Below are 19934 nucleotides of genomic sequence, written 5' to 3' on the forward strand. Positions count from 1 at the left end.
AGATAGCCAGCCCGACCTGTGTTCACAGCCTAGGATGCTCACTGTCACTATGCAGCTGTGGCCGTTCCTCCTGCCTCTACTTCCCAAGGGCTGGATTACAGGTTCATGCTGCCACACCTGGATGTTATTCTAAGGGTCACTGCCACCATCGATGGACAGTTCTGGTTTTGTATGTGTGTGAGGTGCGGGAACACATGACTTTATGCACACACACGCAAACACACACACACACACACACACACACACACACACACACGAGAGGTCGATGTTTAGGTGTGCTCACTTATTCTTTTTTGAGGTGGTACCTCTTTTAACTTGGAGATTGTGCTTTTCAGCTATGCTGGCAGGCCCCAAGCCCCACTGAGCCTTCTGCGCCCCTCCTTTACACTGACGGAGTTACAGGCATGCAAAAGACCGATCTGGCTGCTGGTGTGGGTATCGGGATCTGACCTCAGGTATTCATGGTAAACTTACTCTGAAAAGTTGCATGAATCAATAACTTAGCAACAAATCTGTTTGGACTCTCTTTTCTACCACGTTCACAGTCAACCTGACAATCAGAAACAGGTTTTTTTCCTGCCTACTCATACAACATAAACTCTGGCCAAATATCAAATATTACCCAGTTCCCTGGTAACTGTCTTTAGTTAGTTGAAGGGTCTTTGTGTTAAGTAGCTTTCTATTGCTGGGATAAACCGTAAGCAAAGCCCACTTGCAGAGGAAAAGGGTTATTTCAATTTACACTTCCTGCTCTCAACGCATGATTGAGAGAAATCAGAGTAGGAGATCCATGCAGAATCCTGATGCAGAAACCATGGAGGAAGGCTGCCAATAGGCTCCCTCACTGGCTTCTGCAGTAAGCTTTCTTATAGCAGCCCACAGTAGGCTAGGCCCTCCCGTATCAACCAGTAAGCAAGATAATGCACCACAGGCCTGCCACAAGCCAATATAATCCAGGATCCTTCTTCCAGGGTGACTCTAGTTTGTGTCACAGTGACAATAAAAACTAGCCAGTACAGACTTGCTCAGATTCTCAACTTCTATCAGTGACAAATCAGAGATGGAGGACAGGCTTTATCTCACCAGCTTCATTTGAAAGGCACTGAGATAGGCTGGGCATTGGTAGCAGAGGCAGGCAGATCTCTCTGAGTTCGAGGCCAGTCGGGGCTACATATCAAGAACCTGACTAAACAAACAGGTAAGCAGCAAAAGGTGCTAGGCTCATGCAAAAGTGTTCCAACTCAGCAGCTTTATCATTTTTCTTTGTTTCTTTACTGGAGACAGGATTTTCTGTATAGTACTGGAACAGACGAGGTGGGCTTCAAAATCCGAGATCATCTGCCTTTGCCTCCCAAGTGCTGGAAGTAAAGGCATGTGCTGCAACGCCCACTTCACCGGCTGTTTTATTTTTATTTTTTAAACTAAGGTAAGCCAGCTTTAAAACAATGAGGCTAGCCGGGCATGGTAGTGCATGCCTTTAGTCTTAGCACTTGAGAGACAGAGTCCAGCCTGGTTTAAATACAGAGCTGGGAGTTATGTAAACACTTTGTCTCAAAAAACAGAACAAAATCCAGTGACTTGAATTTCCTTTTTCTTTTTCAAGACAGAGCTTTTCTTTGTAGCCCTGGCTGTCCTAGAACTCCCTCTGTTGACCAGGCTGGCCTCGAACTTAAGAGATGCATCCTGAGTGTGAGTTCTGGGATTAAATTAAAGACACGTGTCACCACTCAGCCGCCCTTTCTTCTTTAAAAGACAAGTCTTAGTATATAGTCGTACTTGGCCTTGAAATTACAGTGAATCTCCTGTCTGTCTCCTGAGTTCTGAGTGTTACAGGTACACACCACCAAACCTGCTCTTATTTTATTTTGAAATGGATTTGCTATGTACCTCTGGCTAGGCCAGAACTTGTGATGAAGACCTCACTGGCGCTCAAGTTTCAATTATCTTCCTAAAACTGCTTCTCGAATGCAGGGATTGTAGACACACACCACCAACTTTGGGTGCTGCTCTTAATTTTACTAACAAAAAACAAAAACAAACCCCAAAGACACAAACAATGACTATATTCACTGTATTCACCTGTTTAAACAGGCCCAACCTTCTGGAAACATTATGGTCGCATTTACTAATATGAACACATTATCATCCTATGACTATTCTCAATTTTATAGGCACACACAGTAAAAATATACCCATATGCTAGCTAAAAAACATGCTTCTGCTTATTCACAGCTGAATTAGCTATTCATCAAACAAAAGTTTGAAAAGCACTCCACTGTTCCCCAACAGAAGAATCCACGCACTAGAGTGGGAACACATGAGCACTGCATAGCAAACAGAAGGACCCAATCACTCACAACAGGGTATACACATCTTACATAAGTGGTAGCCAGAAAAAAACCAAACCACTATGATTACAATTAATAAACTAGCCACGGTGTTTGGAAGGCACAGATGAAGCACATGATAGGGAGAAATGGGAGACTGATACAGAGGCTATGATCTCTATTGAACTCATTAAGGAAAAACTTATGAGTTATATATTCTCCCAAATGCACATTAATTTTTATTTAAAATTTATATTAATTTAATATTTTATGTATGGAATTTTTATGAATGCAGGGATATGCATGACATGGCAAGAATGTTAGGGGTCAGAAAATAGCTTTTAGGAGTCAATTTTGTCCTATCTTGGGTTCCATGCATCAAGCTCAGGTAATCAGGACTGGGTATCAAGTGCTCTTATCTACTGAACCATGGTATGGCTCTGTGTATTATACACATAAACACAAACTCACACAAGAACAGCTTGTCACAAACCAAAAAAGATACTCTCTCACAATGAGTATCTGATGTAGAAACACATATTCTGGTGAGAAAGTAAGGGTAAGATGAGCTGACCTCTTGTGCTGGCTACGTTCATGACGCTTGCTGGCCTCACCTCACGAGGAGGAACTCACCTGGGGCCTCTCAGCCTAGGGGCACAGGAAGCAGCACAATGGTGCTGGCCTCACTCTGGAATTAGATGCTCTGCCATGACTCAGTGGCCTTGCCATGGATTACATCTTCAAGTGCAGAGCAAGGATATCGAGGAAAGAAATGATGTGGCGACACAAGGCAGTGCAGTACCTACCAACAACAGGATGTGTTCTGTTTCTTGAAAGTCCAAGCTGGTCTAGTACAGGCTGGCCGTAGCAGCTGAGACTGCAGTCTAGTCTCTGCCACCCAGCTTAAGGGGTACATTTTGAAATAACTACTGTACATAAAAAATGAATTTGCAGCCTGTGATGTTGAGCATATGTCTCTTTTAAAAGGTCAACTTAAGATAAATAAGGCTTACACAGAGATTTTAAGATTTACTCAGTTGGACAGAGGTGGAAAGTGAGTGTCCTGTGGTATGAACACGTCAGATTTCAAAGATGATTTCCAGAACCATATTAATATCAAGTGATAATAGATTCCCCAACTGCAATCTTTTAGGCATGTATGCTCACATACATGTGAAAAGCCAACTTTTTCTTCAGGTTGCTATAGTTTTTTTAAAAAAAAGATTCATTTATTTATTTTTTAACGTACATTGGTGTTTTGGTTGCATACATGTCTGTGTGAGAGCAAAGCCCCTAGAACTGAAGTTATAGATGGTTGTGAGCTGCCACACCAGAAATGAATCCAAGTCTTCTGAATAATATCAGCTGCGTTCAGGATGGCATGGCCATAGACTAAACATGATCCTTTGGAAGAGCAGCCAATGCTCTTACCCGCTGAGCAGTATCTCCAGTTCCATTTGTTTGTTTTTTGAGTCACGGTCTCTCTACCAGCCCTGGCTGTCCTGGATCTCACTAGGAGGACTTTGTCTGGCCCCTCTTGGAGCATATAATATAAGCTTTCAGATCACAACTGTTCAACTATGGTTTCTACACGCAAAAAAAATATGATTGTTAACGTCTAGAAAAGTATTTAAAGATGTGTGCTTAGAAGAACAAAGGTGTTAAGACTTTTTGAGGCTTCAAAGATCCTCATACATATCTTTAGTTGTTTCTTTTGCATATCTTGGAGAGAAGGTTTGCATTCCATTCCAAAAAGCACAAACTCTGGCTCTAGGAAAAACTTATAATTGTAAAATTAAAAATGATACAAGTTTACAGAACTATGAAGAAAATTATATTCAATTATCTTATGAAAAAATATTGAAAATGGTAGAAAGATAATAAAAGGTCATGAAAAGTTCATTGTGTCTTTCAAGTTTTCTTGAACTAATGACAGTATATAGATAGTCTAAGAGTACCTTTCCCAACCTGGTGCTAGGTCTTAAGAAACTCTGAATGAGACTTGATAAGCTAGGGTCAGATGGAAGAGGAGGAGGACCTCCCCTATCACTAGACTTGGAGAAGGGCATGGGAGGAGATGAGGAAGGGAGGGTGGGATTGGAAGAGACTGAGGAAGGGGGCTACAGCTGGGATACAAAGTGAATAAAGTAAAATTAATATAAAAAAATAAAGAATTTAATTAAAAAACAAACAAACAAACAAACAAACAAACAAACAAACTCTGAGATACAATGCTGATTCAGAGGCTAATGTACCCAAGGAAAAATCATCTAGAAGAGAGAATGGTCAAAATAAGTGGCCAGATTTATGTGATTGTAATGACAGAACTCACTTGAATTTGTATATGAAAATGGGAAATGTCAACATTTTGTTAGAAACGACTCCTTGGCACCCTCCCTGACGATCTGTTGCAAGACGGACAAACTTTTCCTGTTAGCAGAGCTTTCCTCTTACCTGGCTGGGGAGGATGGGGTGGCGGCATCTGATGGTGCATCAAAGGGTAGGGAGGTGGCTGCTGATGAGGCATCATGCCAGGATGCCCTGCTGCTCCAAGAGGAGCCAGACCAGGGCCTCCTGAGTGCTGGTGTGCTTGCTGAGGGTTCTGGCCATGTTGCTGCTGCTCCATTTGTTGCCGAGCACGTAACTCAGCATATTTCAACTGTTCCATGTGGAAGTTCTGGCGCTCAGTGAGCAACTGCTGTCTCTGTTGTTCTAGCTGTAAGAAAGGAAGTAGAAGAAAAATATTACCAAGAGGCTTCTCAGAACCTTATCTATCTATCTATCTATCTATCTATCTATCTATCTATCTATCTACCTACCTACCTACCTACCTACCTATCTATCTATCTATCTATCTATCTATCTATCTATCTATCTATCTATCTATCATATATGCAGTGTTCTGCCTGCATGTACACCTGCATTCCAGAAGAGGGCACCAGATGTCATTATAGATGGTTGTGAGCCACCATGTGGTTGCTGGAAATTGAACCCAGGACTTCTGGAAGTACAAGCCAGTGCTCTTAACTTCTGAGCCATCTCTTGAGCCCCTTCTTAGGACTTATGACAAGTAGGACATTTTTCTGATTTTTGAATTTGAACCACACCATGCTACACAGGAAGAGACCCCTTACCAGGGATGTACCTCTGTTTAGTCTAAAATCTTTTTCTTAAACTCTACAGCACTGGGGCAAATGCCCTTTGGCCCCATTTTCAGCATCATCTTCACTTCATCACCGTCACCATCATCTACGGTTATCATTATAATTATTACTTGGGACAGTATTTAGCTTTGTTGTTCAGACTACCCTTGCATTCCTGGGCTCCAACAATCTTTGTGTTAGGTTCCAAACTGCTGGGACTACAGTCATGTGCCACTATGTATGGGTAAGCCTGCAGGTATTATTTTATTCATTTACATGAAAACAGAGTCTCGTAGTATAGCCCCTCCTGGCTTCAAACACAGAGATCTGCCTGCCTTTGCCTCACAAATGTTGGGATTAAAGGTGTGCAAACATGTTCAACCTGGCTTGCAAACATTTAAAATTACATTTAAAATGATCTTGATACTTTTCTAGATAAAAAGTCTGCCTACTTGTTCCTCACAGGCAACATTTAAAGCCCCTTCCAGCTTCCCAGGTTCTACCTTCTAGATGTGATCCACTCGGTAACTGTCTATTTTAGAATATAAAATGTTGCAGAAGTGACAAAACCTTAGACGAACACAAATTTTTTTGTTTTTCTATGTGGACCTCTGGAATAGTATGGCAAAGGCAATATTAGATAAAATTGCACTGGGTGACAAATTCACAATTTTCATTAACTAAACAGAATTTAAAAAGGAAACTTGAAGAATACAAGCATTTCAATACTGAGGGCTTGAAAACAGCACTCAGTTCAGTGGTAGAGTACATGCATGAGGCTCTGGTTTAAATCCAAATGACACAAAAAGAAATGAATACACAAAACTAAGAAAATTAGTTAGGCGAGTTTAGAGCCCCGGCATTCAGGGGTGGAGGCAGGAGGATCCACTGGGTGCATTGGTGCATGCCTGTAACCCCAGCACTCAGCAAGTCAAGAGGCTACCACAGAGAAACTCTGTCTCAAAAACCAAAAAGAGCTCAAGATCCTGCTCCACATTTCATGAGGCTGAAGCCAGTTTGGGTTGGAGACACTGACTAAAAAACAAATACTGTAAGTGCAAAAGAATCCATCAAATAGTAATTCACTTAATAGCAACTGAGCCAATGAAGTACACCTTAAATTCTGGGTCGATAAGAAAATCAACCTAAACAGAAAGAAAATAAAAAGACTAAATGTATGGAGATATGGAAGACTATACACATAGGTGGTTACTTATTTCTTTTCAGCAGTGATCCCAGTCCATCATTTTCCACATCGGAATCCTCTTCTAGAGCTGCACTGTGTACACAGCATACACAAGAGACACCTAGGTATTGAGCTTTTGAAATATGGCCAATGTGAAGAACAGAAACAGGCACACATGAGAACAGAGGATGACTTATTTGAAATGGCTCTACCTACCCCATGGATCCCGGCAATTAAACTTAGGTTGTAAGTACCTTTCAGCTCAACCATGTTACTGCCCATTAAAAAACAATAAAATCATTTTACAAAATTAGTATTGTAAAAAACAATTATTATCATTTCATTTTAAACTTTGTAACATGACTGGTACAAAAGTCTTAATTACATGTGAGGCTCAAATTTTACTTCTGTTGAATATCACTATTTTCAGCCATTTAATAGGTTAAGAAAATGTAACATTTTGGCTTTTGGAAAGAGCCAGTTCTGTGAATAAACACTATACACTATGATTAGCAAAAACTAGGTAGAATAAGCATGACAACTAACTTACAAAAACTGGGAGAGGTGATCTACTGTGGAATGGAGTGAGAAAGATCACTGCATAGCAGGAGTAGCTGGTAAAGTACCATTTAGAGAGCTTTGCTCAGGTGAGGAGGAAGACAGAAAGAGGTAGGAGATGCTCAAGTCCACATCCCGAGATTTGGTTAGATGGCTTGCAGAGCGAGACAGAACCACACACCACAGCCCCAGTCCTAGCAAGCTGACATGCAAGACTCTTGCCTGGATGGACTTCTTTACATGACAAGAAAGGAACTAAGACCTAAAGAGAGAAAGCCCAAAAAGTTCAATTATGGACGGAGGTTAAGTAAGACACCCAAAAGACCACACAATAAAAGCTCTTGAGCCACTACCTTCTGGACAGTGTGGCTGGTCCTGAAGCTATTTAAGAACTACAGATATCAGGTAAAGATCTGCTAATGGAGAGACTGTGATGTCTCTGAAGGGATGTTTTCGATCTTTGTACTAACTACTCGGTGTTTCCTTTTTTTTTTTGGGGGGGGGGCTTCTTTTTCAAACTCCAACTAGCCTTTCTTTAGTGGCCTAATTCATCAATTCCTTTTTTTGTTTTGTTTTTCGAGAGAGGGTTTCTCTGTGTAGGCTTGGTTGTCCTGAACTCACTTTGTGATCTGCCTGCCTCTGCCCCGCAGAGCCGTGGGATCACAGGCATGCGCCACTATGCCCAGCTTGACATCTTCTTCATAAGAAAAACGAAAACAAATAAACAAACAAAAGACCCAAAAAACCAAAAAGTAAAACCTCTTTATCCTTATCTGGATTCTATAACATCATCTGTGTTCTATGTTCATCTTGGACCTATGACAACATCTTTATCTTAGCAAAATGGGAGAAAAGAAAGTCAAATACGGTAGAATATGTTCATAATCCTAGTGCCTGAGAGATTTAGGCCAGGAGATTACCGGTGTAGCCCTGCATCAAAACCCATTACCACCACCAGAAAAACACCATAAGAAAAGAATGGAAGCAAAAATTTACTCCTACGTACAATCAGGTACCCTCAATTATACCAGTTACTTCTAAACTTTCTCTGTCATTTCATTTATTCTTTTTTTTTCTTTTAATTATTTTTAAGAGAGGTGAGACATGGTTGGGTATGAGGAAAAAGGCTTATGACTGGGTCTCTCTTGCAGCCCAAGCTAGCCACAAACTTAACCTCCTGGCTACTCTGATAAACTGTATCTGTCATCTTAAAAACAGAAAGTAATTAAAAGGAAGTAATTATGTAACTAAAAAAGGTAACTAAAATAACTTAAAAAAGGACAAATGATTAAATTAAACACACATTCCTGAAAAGAAAACCCAGTTTAAATCCAAAGCTTTAATGTAGGATGAACAAGTCTCCTGAGGTGAGAATGAGGCCCAGATTGTGCTTCCCAATTGGCTCCAGATGGCTCTGGGCTCCCAGATGCCCTAGGCTCATGTCTGCTCTGGGGCAGAAGCAGCAGATCTCAAAAAGCTGCTACATCCTGGCTCACCATGTAAATGAAGTATGCCCCTACTTCACTTTTTATCAAACCAAGTCTAAAGACTGTATAAACCCACATAGGAACCTTGCATTTGATAAAGGTGCCAAGATACAACGGAGAAGACAGCCTCTTCACAGAGTGGCTCTGAGGAAGCGAGACACCAGGAGTAGAAATATTCATCAATTCCTCTCTTTTACATTGTTCAGGAAAGAAAACAAAAAAGTCAGCTCAGGCTAAGACTAGAAACTGAGCAGGGCATGTGATGCATGTCTTTAATCCCAGCACTCGGGAGGCAGGCAGATCTCTGAGTTCAAGGCCGGCCTAGTCTACAGAGTAAGTTCCAGGACAAAATAGGGCTACACAGGAAAATATTGTCTTGAAACCTACATATGCCACAAGACTAGAAATCCAAATTTTTTTTATTCTTTAATTTTTTTTCCTTTATTATTCACTTTGTATCCTGGCTGTAGTCCCTGCCTATCTCCTCACAGTCCCACCCTTTCTTCCTCTTCCCCCCCAAATCCATAAGTTATAAAAAGAAAACGATAAAAATACGGCCAACTGGCAACTCAGGAATCTAAGCCCAGCATTCCAGAAGCTGAGGCAGATGAACTACAATGACCTTGAGGTCGGCCTGGGCTATAGAGCAAGTCCAGTCTCAAAAAAGTGTATGTAATACAGGCAGTGGTGGCACAATCCTTTAATTCCAGCACCCAGGAGGCAGAGAGGCAGGTGGATCTCAGCAAGTTACAGGACAACCAGGTCCACACAGAGAAACCTTGTCTCAAAACAAACAAACAAAACCCCACAAAAACTAAACAAAACAAAACCACAAAAACTAAACAAAATAAACAAGGCAAACAAATTATTGATAGAAATGAAAACTAGTGTAGCCACTGTAGAAATCAATACACATACACAAACGTACAACACAATCTGTGCAGAGATCCAAAGGGTCCCTAAACCAACAGCACTCAGAGACAGCTACTCGTGCATGCCTACTGCAACAGCACTCACGACAGTGAAGGTACGGGATCAGCCTAGACGTCCACCAGCAGGTGAATGTTCAGAGGAAATGTGGTGCGCACACAGTGCAACTTCACAAGCTACAGAGAACGCTAGTCATTCCCAGTCAGATAAGGTAGACTTAAAAGATCAAGCACCATATGCCTATCTTCTATGAGGAAGGCGCAATGCAAACGCGGCTGTGTCAAGCAGGGATGAAAGCAGAGGGCAACTATTTGGGGGAAGAAAAGGAAGGCTGGGTAAAATGTTATAAAAATCTCATAATGAAATTTACTATTTTGTACACTAATAAAAAAGTAAAAACTACCAAAAATTTTTGCAAAGAATTAAAACCAATTTTGGTGTCCCAAACTGTAGTACCATTCTCAATAATCAGGAAGAATGGGAACTAGGAATTTTTAAACAAAAGTTGGCAGTATTAAGGCATATTTTAAAAGTATTCAACCACTGAGCTACAATTTGACATCTGGAAATCTGTCCCAGTAAATTGTTCGTCTGTGGGCACAAAGCTAATGAGTAAAATGTTATTTCTGATATATAGTTATGTCAGAATCTTAGTGGGAAGAAAATCAATTAGCAACATAAAATATTTATAATCCCAAGTACATACAAATGCTGTGATCATGTAAAAACATAATGAGAATGTTCTGGAAAATACCAAACTAACAGTGACTATACTATCTCTAGGAATAAAGCCTTATCACAGTGTTAAATATATTTTATGACATATGCTAGGTAGCATGGACAACCTTTGAAAACATGCTAAATGAAAGAAGCCAGAGAAAAAGGTCACATATTTTAATCACTCCAATGATAGGAACTTTGGGCTGGAGAGATGGACCGGCAGTTAAGAGCACTGCCTGCTCTTTGCAAGGTCCTGAGTTCAATTCCCAGCGACCACCATCTATACTGGGCTCTGATGCCCTCTTCTGGCATGCAGGTGTACATACAGACAGATCACGCATATACATAAAATAAAAAAAAATCACACATCTACAAGGAGAAAAAGGGGGTCATACCAGTTGGGAGGTGTAGGAAGAGACTAGAAACAGGAGTTAAGGCTAGAATGGGCACATTTTTTGGGGTGTGATACATTTGCAGGCACGTACCACACGGAATGTATGGTAGCTAGAGGAAAACTTGGGAAAGCCTCTCCTGTCTCACCATCTGAGATTGAGGGATCACTGGCCTTGACTACTTAAAATAGTTCTATGAAGCTAGGAGTGGTGGTATATGCCTCCAATTCCAGAACTTGAAGGCTGAGGCTGGAGGAAATTGCATTTGTAATTACAGAGATACCTTTTGTTTTTTTCCAAGATAGGGTTTCTCCGTGTAGCTGTCCTAGAACTCTCTCTGTAGACTACATTGGCCTCGATCTCAAAAGAAATCAAGAGATACCTTTCAATATATTTATTATCTAACTTAAAAAAAAAAAAAAAACCTAAACATCTATTTACTTTTTTTTAAAACTATATTCTCTGTATACTGGTATGAAGGTTGTCAAAATTCATGGAACTGGAGTTATAGCTACAGTTGTGAGCTGCTATGTGGGTGCTGGAAATTGAACTTGGGTCCTTTGGAAGACCAGCTAGTGCTCTTAACTACAGTGTTAACTAAACATCTATTTATTTTTATTGCCAAGGTTTATAAAATAAATGAAGGAACTGTGAGATGGCCCAGTGTGTAAGAGCATGCCAAATCTGATGATCTAAGTTTGATCCACCAGTCCACAAGGTGGAGAGAAAACTGAGTCTAACAGGAGATCTGAGTTCAAGGCCAGCCTGATTTACTTAGAGTGCTCTAAGACAGGGCTACACAAAAAAGACCCAGTTTCAAAAATAAACAAAAGTAATGTTAAGGTTGGCCTAGTGAGATGGCTCAGGGGGTAAAAGATTTAAAGATCTGCTTCAAAAGCCAGTGGCGTAAATTCAATCCCTAGAGCCCATGCAAAGATATTTTGGATGCCAGCACTCAGAAGGCTAGAGCACGAGTGTCTGAGGTTCAAATCAAGGGCGGCCTGAACTGCATGAGGACCCATTCTCCCTCCACTCACAGATGCTGCCCGCCTACAATATAAACAACTACAAAAAATATTCACAAGATTGTACATTATCCTATAGATATTTTTCATTTTGGTTCTTTAGGTTTCGCGTTGGAGACACAGTCTCCTGTAGCTCCAGACTGGCTTCAAACTTGCTACGTAGAACAGTACTGACTCCAGATTCTCTTGCCTCCGCCTCAGGAGTGCTGGCTACAGGTGTTCCCAGCAATGCCAGACTCTGCACCTATGGACACTTGCATTATTCTGTCCGCCACTTCCTAGGACTATGGACTAAAAGTTAACAATAACACAAATTACTCATATAAATATGGTGTTAGTGAACCTGTCAGCTGTCCTCACGACTCTGATGGGGGCTACCTATCCGCTCTGCTCTGAAGCATGCACTGCTGCACTAAATTTCCTGTAGGACTCTTAAACCAGGTACACAAAGCATAATGGCATCCAAGAGGAGCACACAACAGAGCCCTCTTCAGAATTAAGGCACTCATCATAAACAACTACAAGTGAGCTTAGGTTCACAAAAGCTCTTCTCCCCAACTCTGTAATTCTCCCAAATTGCAAAAAGGAAGACGAGGGATGAAAAAAGAGAAAATGGTAAGGGGTCTGACAACAATCCATCCACATACATTGCCAAGTACTCGAGTATCAGCTGAGACTGGTTAGCCTCAAAACTAGAGTTAATGAGCAGTTTCTTTTTCAATATTTGCTGACTGTAATGGAGACATTCAAGGAAAAACTCCAAGATAAAATGATACATAGCCAGTCCTATTATACTCAAGAAAAAAAGAAAACTCCTGCTGTTGTTTCTGTGTGTTTCAAGCTGAGTCTGCACTGTTTTGATAAATGTCATTTTGGTCTTGTAGTATGCTTTAGAATGTAAAACCTGTGACTGAGGGATGGCTTTCTAAGTCTCACAGAAAGATACAATGTAATAAGAGTCTAACCAAGGGGGCTGGAGAGATGGCTCAGAGGTTAAGAGCACTGGCTGCTCTTCCAAAGGTTCTGAGTTCATTTCCCAGCAACCACATGATGGCTCACAACCATCTAAAATGAGATCTGGTGCCCTCTTCTGGCATGCAGGCACACATGCAGGCAGAATACTATATAAATAATACATAAATTAAAAAAAAAAAAGTCTAACCAAAAATAGATAAAATTATTAAGGGCAGTATAGACATAAATTATGGGAAATAAGAACAGTGGGGCTGGAGAGATGGCTCAGTGGTTAAACGCACTGGCTGCTCTTGCAGAGGCTCCAGGTTCTATTCCCAGCACCCACAGAGCAGCTCACAACTGTCTGCATTTTAAGTTCCAGAGGATCCAACACCCTCTTCTGGCCTGTGGGTACTTCATGCATGTGACAAAACACCCATTCACAAAAAGTTAAAAAGAGAGAGAGAGAGAGAGAGAGAGAGAGAGAGAGAGAGAGAGAGAGAGAGAGAAAGAAAGAAAGAGAGAGAAAGAGAGAGAGAGAAAGAAAAAGAAAAGTTATATTTAACTCCTCTGGATTTTGTGAAATCACAACCACTCTTAGACTTTAATTTGTAGAGTCCAACTTAAAACTCACAACTGACTAGTAAAGATAGCCCGCTGGTTTGTTTTGTTTTTTTGAGACAGGGTTTCTTCAGTGTAGCCTTGGCTGTCCAAGGCTCGATTTGTAGACCAGGCTGGCCTAGAGCTCTGAGAGATCCACCTCTGCCTCTGCCTCCCCAAGTGATAGGATTATAAGCGTGAGCCACTGTGGTCAGCTAAGTCTGTTTTACCTTCAAAAATCTATGTGGAACATTAATTACTACTTCTTTCAGTCGGAAGGGTGCCATTCTGGTCTAAGTTACCGCCTCACAAGGGCTCCCTTAAATCTGCCTTAGCTCCTCTAGTGTGATCTTACCTCTACTTCACAAAATAACTGACAAACTCAGGAATCTCCCTAGGATCTGACCAACCCTCAGCTTGTGGCCTAGCACCCACTTATGTGTTTCCAAAGAAAACGTGTGTGTTTAATTTTGCTCATGGGGGTTGAAAACAGTGCCTGTACAGGCTAAGAGAACATTCTACCCCTGAGCTATATCTTCAATCCACAAACCTTCTCAGTAGGAGCCCTCTGAAAAGAGACTATTGCTACTTAGTACACAAAACCAATTGTCTTAAAAAAACAAAATGTCAACAGCCATCAAGCTGTTGCAAAAAAACACAAAAGTTGCCTGGCAAGGTGGCACATATTTGTAAACCCAACACTTTGGAGGCAGAGGCAGGTGGATCTCTGAATTTGAGAGGCCAGCCTGGTCTACAGAAAGAAACCGCGTCTGAAACAAAACAAAACAAAACAAAAGGAAACAAACAAAACAACAAAAACAAAACAAAAAGAAGAAAAAAGTCTTAAAGCAACCGTGTTGGGGAAAGCCAAGAAGGAATTCCCCCCAAAATGAACCAAACTGACCTGGCAGTTTTCAAGATAGTTATCAGCTTCACTTATTTCACCCAAGAAGTGGGAGAGAAGTATATACATTTCAGAGACTCTAGGTTAAAAGACAGTAACAATGTCCTGTTTGTCCCTAAGTTATAGAACAGCAGGTCAACACGTTTGACATCTTGCTGTCTCTGTCTGCCCAGGAAAGCTCACAGACTGACTGAGCAGCATCACTGTTGGATTCCTCAGCGAGGACAATCAGGGTAATCAGCATGTTTGTTTCTAGGTTTATAAAATACTTTTTAGAAGATTAAACTAGAATATTTACATACTATACACTGGCACAACGACTGACCTAACTAACAAGTTCACAAGGCGAACAGCTTACTAATATATGATTTCATGTGTAGTTCTTGAGTAGTAACTTGTAGACACCAAACTAATCACACGTAAGCAGCAGAACCTAAGCAGCTTCTGCAAATGCGGTTTGTGGCTCAACCTGGGCCAACCTCCAGCTACCAGTCAACCTCCAGAAGAGGGAAAGAGGAGTGAGAGACAAAGTCAAAGGAAATTTAAGTAGGACATTACAAAATAAAAGGGGACCGGTTTTTCTAATACTTATGCTAAAGAAATTTAAAAAAACCCTGAACCAGACACTGGATTTATAGGGTTTTACTTCACTGACAAATAAGGCAGTAAGTATAAGATTCAACTTTTGTAAAAGAGATATTTTAATATAAAGTATGTACACAGCCAAGACATACAAAGAATTAGAAGTTACAAAGTAGATAGAAACCATTATTTACAATCATTGGTTCATCAAATATAGGGAATGACAAAATATCTAGAGAGAACAATTAAACAGGACACCATTATATTACCTAACCTCTATCTCTGAAAGGCAGTCGGGTTAAATTTCCAAAGCGCCACCATGAAAATTCCACCACGTAATACTTACCGCTTCTTTCTCTCTGTCCATAATAGTCTCCAGCTCTTCGAAATGTCGCAACTTGATCTCTAATTTCTTCATCTGTGTCTCAACCAGGAGAGCTACCAGGGACTTGATCTTTCTCTCCTCCACAGCAGCCAGGTGCTAAGGGCAACGATGTTCCAGTTATTTAAGAAACTGAGATTTAGAGAAATAAGTTTTATAGGCCTCTATGTTTCTTCTAAATATTTATTTCAATGGAAAGTAATAACTCTCCTTTGTTCTATCATAGAAAATGTTTGTTTCTTATAGAAATAGATAAAAACATCTCCCCCCCCCCAACCAAGGGAGGGAGAGACAAAAAAACCCTCATGTTTTTGAAAGGGGCCATCAGAATGGCTCAGTGGGTAAAGGCACCTGTTTTTCACCTGAACAAACAATCAAATGAGATTAACCTTTAGAAACCACAAGGAGAGAATCAAACTGTCCTCCACACCATGGAATGCCATCTCACACCCCAGAAAAATTAAGTTATTGTAGCACAATCTTTAATTTTTTAAAAAATTTATTCTTATTTTATGTGCACTTGGTGTTGTGCCTGTATATGTGTCTGTAAAGGTATCAGATACACTGGAACTGGAGTGAGACAGTTGTGAGCTGCCATGTAGGTGCTGGGAATTGAACTCAGGTTCTCCGGAAGAGCAGCCAGTGCTTTTAACCTCTGAGCCATCTCTCCAGCCCAACTTAAGTATTGTAAAGAATTAGAGGAAATTCCTCCTAAGGAACACTCTTCCTATCAAAGAGCCTACCAAGGAGGAGAGCCCATGTAGGGAAGGTTATCTATCGGAACAAAGAGTTTTTAAATATTTATGGATTTTTTTGTTTGTTTTTGAGACAAGGTCTCACTATGTAGCTCAAGCTGTCCTAGAACTCACAGAGAATCACCCGTTTTTGAATCCCAGGTGCTGAAATTAAAGGTGCGCACCACCAGGGCCAGCCACACAGACTCTTGATAAGCTCTACCAACCAGCCTACGTGTCTACCTACTTAAGTATCTATGTGAACTCAAAGGATGAGGTAAGAACAACAAGGATGATTCGCTCACATCTGTCCTCACCATCCTTTCCTTGCTATCAATTTTCCAGGGATAAGCATCTTTTTTCTCTTTAGCATCAAATACCCTATTGAAACTGAATGGGCAAAAAAGACCAGATAGAATTTCACCCTAAGCTTGAGGATAATATTCAGAGCTACACATAAAAATATAGATGCAGATGCCAAGTGCGGTGGTGCACCCCAGCACTCAGAAAGGCAGAGGCAGATGTATTTCTATGAGTTCAAGGTCACCCTGGTCTACAAATAGAGACCCTGACAGCCAAGAAAAACCGGACACAGAGAAACCCTGTCTTGAAAAACTGAAAGAAAAAAAAAATCACAAATAAAAACAAAGAAAAAACAAACTATAACAAACAAACAAACAAACCACCAAACACAGGTGCAGAAAGTCTCTCTGGGAAGATGCTCAACGACTCCACTGCATGAGTCGAACAGTGAGCTGCATTCATGCTTCTTGTGTACTAAACAGCACAAAGAAGGAACTGGCCTGTTAATTCTTACTTGGCCAGACTCTGACTACCTGCAATGATCAGATCCCACAAAATCACAAATCACATTTTTCAGTCTCTTTATCATTATACGCTTAATTTTGTATGCATTGTATTTATACACAAAACTGAATTATAAGTAGGAAATATCTAACCTTATTTCCTATAGAACCTAAGAGTTAACATGTAGGTAAAATTTAAGATAGGCTTGTAGAAGCAAAACAGATATGATAGCTTTAACTATCATTCTTAAAAATTTCATTACACTGATTTTTCAAGAAACTGTTTCTCTCTAGCCCTGGCTGTCCTGAACTCGCTCTGTAGACCAGGGTGGCCTCCAATTCTCAGATCTGCCTTCCCCTGCCTCCTGAACACTGGGATTAAAGGTAGGTAGGTGCCTAAGACCCAGCCAATCATTTTTTATCTAAAAAAGTATAGATGTAAATGTCTGTGAATCTGTCTGCTGTGGAGAGTCTCCTTGGGATGCAGAAGAAGACATCAAATCTTCTAAAGATGGAATTATAGGCACTTGTGAGCCACCCAAAGTGGGTACTGGGAAGTAAACTTAGGACCTCTGGAAGAATAAGTTATTAACCAACTGAGCCATCTTTCTGGACTCAACTACTATTTTTCCCCTTTGTTTTATTAACTGCCATTTTTCCCCACCTCCTTTGGTTTTTGGGGACAGGGTTTCTCTTGTGTAACAGAGCCTTGCTGTCCCAAACTTACTTTGTAGACTAGGTGGGCCTCAAACTCACAGAGATCCGCCTGTCTGTGCCTACCTAGTATCAGGATTAAAGGTGTGCGGCACCTTGCAAGCCTGGCTCTAACGATATGTTTTGTAAATATGTGTGTTTTTTTTTTTTTTTTTTGCATGTGCCTTCACACCAGAAGAAGGCATTATAGATGGTTGTGAGGCTCCATGCGGTTGCTGGGAATTGAACTCAGGACCTCTGGAAGAATAGCTAGTGCTTTTAAGAGCTAACTCATCTCTCCAGCACCCTATAATTTTATTTAAATTATAACTTTTATTTCATTATTGAGCAGTTATTTTTGACTAGGAGCCTGGGTACCACAGTAGATTTGTGGAGGTCAGAGAAAAACTTTAGGAAGTTAAGTTCTCTATAAGGTACTCAGGTCTGCAAATCCTTGTTAATCTTAGTGGCTCGTGTCTATTTTTAAAAAACAAACAAGAAAACCCATGTATAAGACACAAAATTGAAAAGTTACAAATAGATGTCAAATAGTTTCGTTAGTTCTGTCATTCATCCACTGTCAACACTTTCCATGAGAGGACTAACTGCTTAGACCCATCTTTATGTGAATCTAACTCACTGAAAACTATAGGTTTATGTAGGAAATTTGAAGCATCCCTAAAAACATGCCCCCTCTAAACTGCAAATCAGACATATGTAAGCTAAAAGGGCATAAAGTATAAAAAAAAGGTTCAAACAAAAAATATAAGCATCATTGAAAATTTAAGAACAAAAATTTTGTTGTTCTTTGTGTAGGGTCGAGGCCTTGTCTATTAGTGTTATCCTTGTTTGGCTCATTTGGTGAAACTAGGTTCTGACATATGAAAAGGTTAAGCTTAAGAATACACACACACACACACACACACACACACACACACATACGCATGCAGTAATAATAAATAACAAAAGAGACCATAAATTTGAAAGAGCAAGAAGGGCTGCCTGGGAGGGTCTGAAGGGAGAAAAAGAAATGCTGTAATTATAATCTCAAAAACAAAACAAAACAAAACTTCTGGACTGTCAGATTGATTTCTTCTTTTTCTACTTTTTTGAGACAGGGTTTTCTCAGTGTATCCTTGGTTGTCCAGGACTTGCTTTGTGGAGCAGGCTGGCCTCAACCACACAGAGACCCACCCGCCTCTGCCTCCTGGAGTGCTGGGATTACAGGTGTGCGCCACCTTCTCTAGCTGAGAGTTCTTTAAAAAAGCAGGGTTTCTGAAGAGTTACAGTATGCCGTCAAACTCTTGAAGTATAATGAAATTCAAATTAGAGCCATGTACGGTAGCTAGCCAATGGAGGATCAAATACGTATTCCTGACGTCAAGAACTGCAAAAGGACATGCCATAGAAGATGAAGGGAAAAACTAGAAAAAAAAAAAAATCGTATTACTCAGGCATCAAGAGTCTCAACAAAGGGAGAACCCAACTACTCAAGAATTGACTTTATAAAACCTGACATGAGGTTTTAGGGCAGCTTGGTCTACAAAGCGAGTCTAGGGTAGCCAAGGCTACACAGAGAAACCCTGTCTCAAAAGACCTGACATGAGTAGAATAAGGATGTGCCACAGAATATATATGGAATGAGGGCAAAACCACTAGAGGAGATGATTAAGGAACATAGTAACTTCACTAGAATAGGCTTGAGGTAGGGATTCCATGGCTGGAAGTAATTTCTGTTGATTCCTACAAGGATGAAAGCGAACAGAGGTAACCGCAGACACAATGGACCAAGAGGCCATCCTTTTGGTTACCTGTACGCGGTCGTGTTAAACAGAGTCAAGACACCAAAAGACTCAACCCGCCAATTTAAGTATATCTCCACCAGTAACTGCAACATAAAGCAGCAAAAATGATGTATGTTTGATTGGAAAGAAAATGTCTTTCTGTTGCCTAGTTTCCATGACCACAAATCCATGTTTGCCATTTTAGTTTTTGTGAACACAGAGTAAGTTATTAAGAAATCTGAGGCAAACATATACAATTTTGAGAAAATGAAATTTCTGTTTTCTTGAGAAAAAGAAATATATCCTGGGTCTGAGGTTTCTAGTTTACACAGAGCACCTAGCCAGGCGTGATACACCTGCTCATACTGCCGCACTCCTAACACAGGTGTGGCCTATCACAGCTTGGTAGCAGATGAAATAAAAAAATGGACATATGCCCAAAGGATTCCTTCCATGGCAAGGGTGGTGAGAAGACAGATGTTACCTGTCTGTCTAAAAGCTGGATCCAGAGACTCTAATTACCTCCCCATGTACGAGGGTGACAAACACTGAATAACAAAGCTGTTTATAGACACAGAAGAACAAAGTAAGAGAAACTGAAAATGCTTGGTGAAGCTTTGCTAATTATAGTAATTTAAATGAATTCCTTGCCCCCTTGATTACTATGTAGCACAAAAATGATTATGTGCTGTGAGCTGTACCCACTAAACTCACATGTGCAACCTAT

At 40.5% G+C, this 19934-nt stretch overlaps 1 protein-coding gene across 4 annotated transcripts in view; it reads right to left on the minus strand.

Moving 5' to 3' along the window:
* Smarcc1 (SWI/SNF related, matrix associated, actin dependent regulator of chromatin subfamily c member 1) overlaps positions 1-19934 on the minus strand; it is a 107353-nt gene that overhangs the window by 12814 nt on the left and 74605 nt on the right. For all 4 annotated transcript variants that reach the window (XM_060385227.1, XM_060385226.1, XM_060385225.1 and 1 more), the window contains 2 exons: positions 15155-15289; positions 4782-5043 (listed from right to left, as the gene is read on the minus strand). In XM_060385227.1, coding sequence (XP_060241210.1) covers positions 4782-5043; positions 15155-15289 — 397 coding nt within the window. The remainder of the gene's footprint in view (positions 1-4781; positions 5044-15154; positions 15290-19934) is intronic.

The sequence above is a fragment of the Meriones unguiculatus genome, chromosome 6 (genome assembly GCF_030254825.1).
Source record: "Meriones unguiculatus strain TT.TT164.6M chromosome 6, Bangor_MerUng_6.1, whole genome shotgun sequence".
Classification (NCBI taxonomy): domain Eukaryota; kingdom Metazoa; phylum Chordata; class Mammalia; order Rodentia; family Muridae; genus Meriones; species Meriones unguiculatus.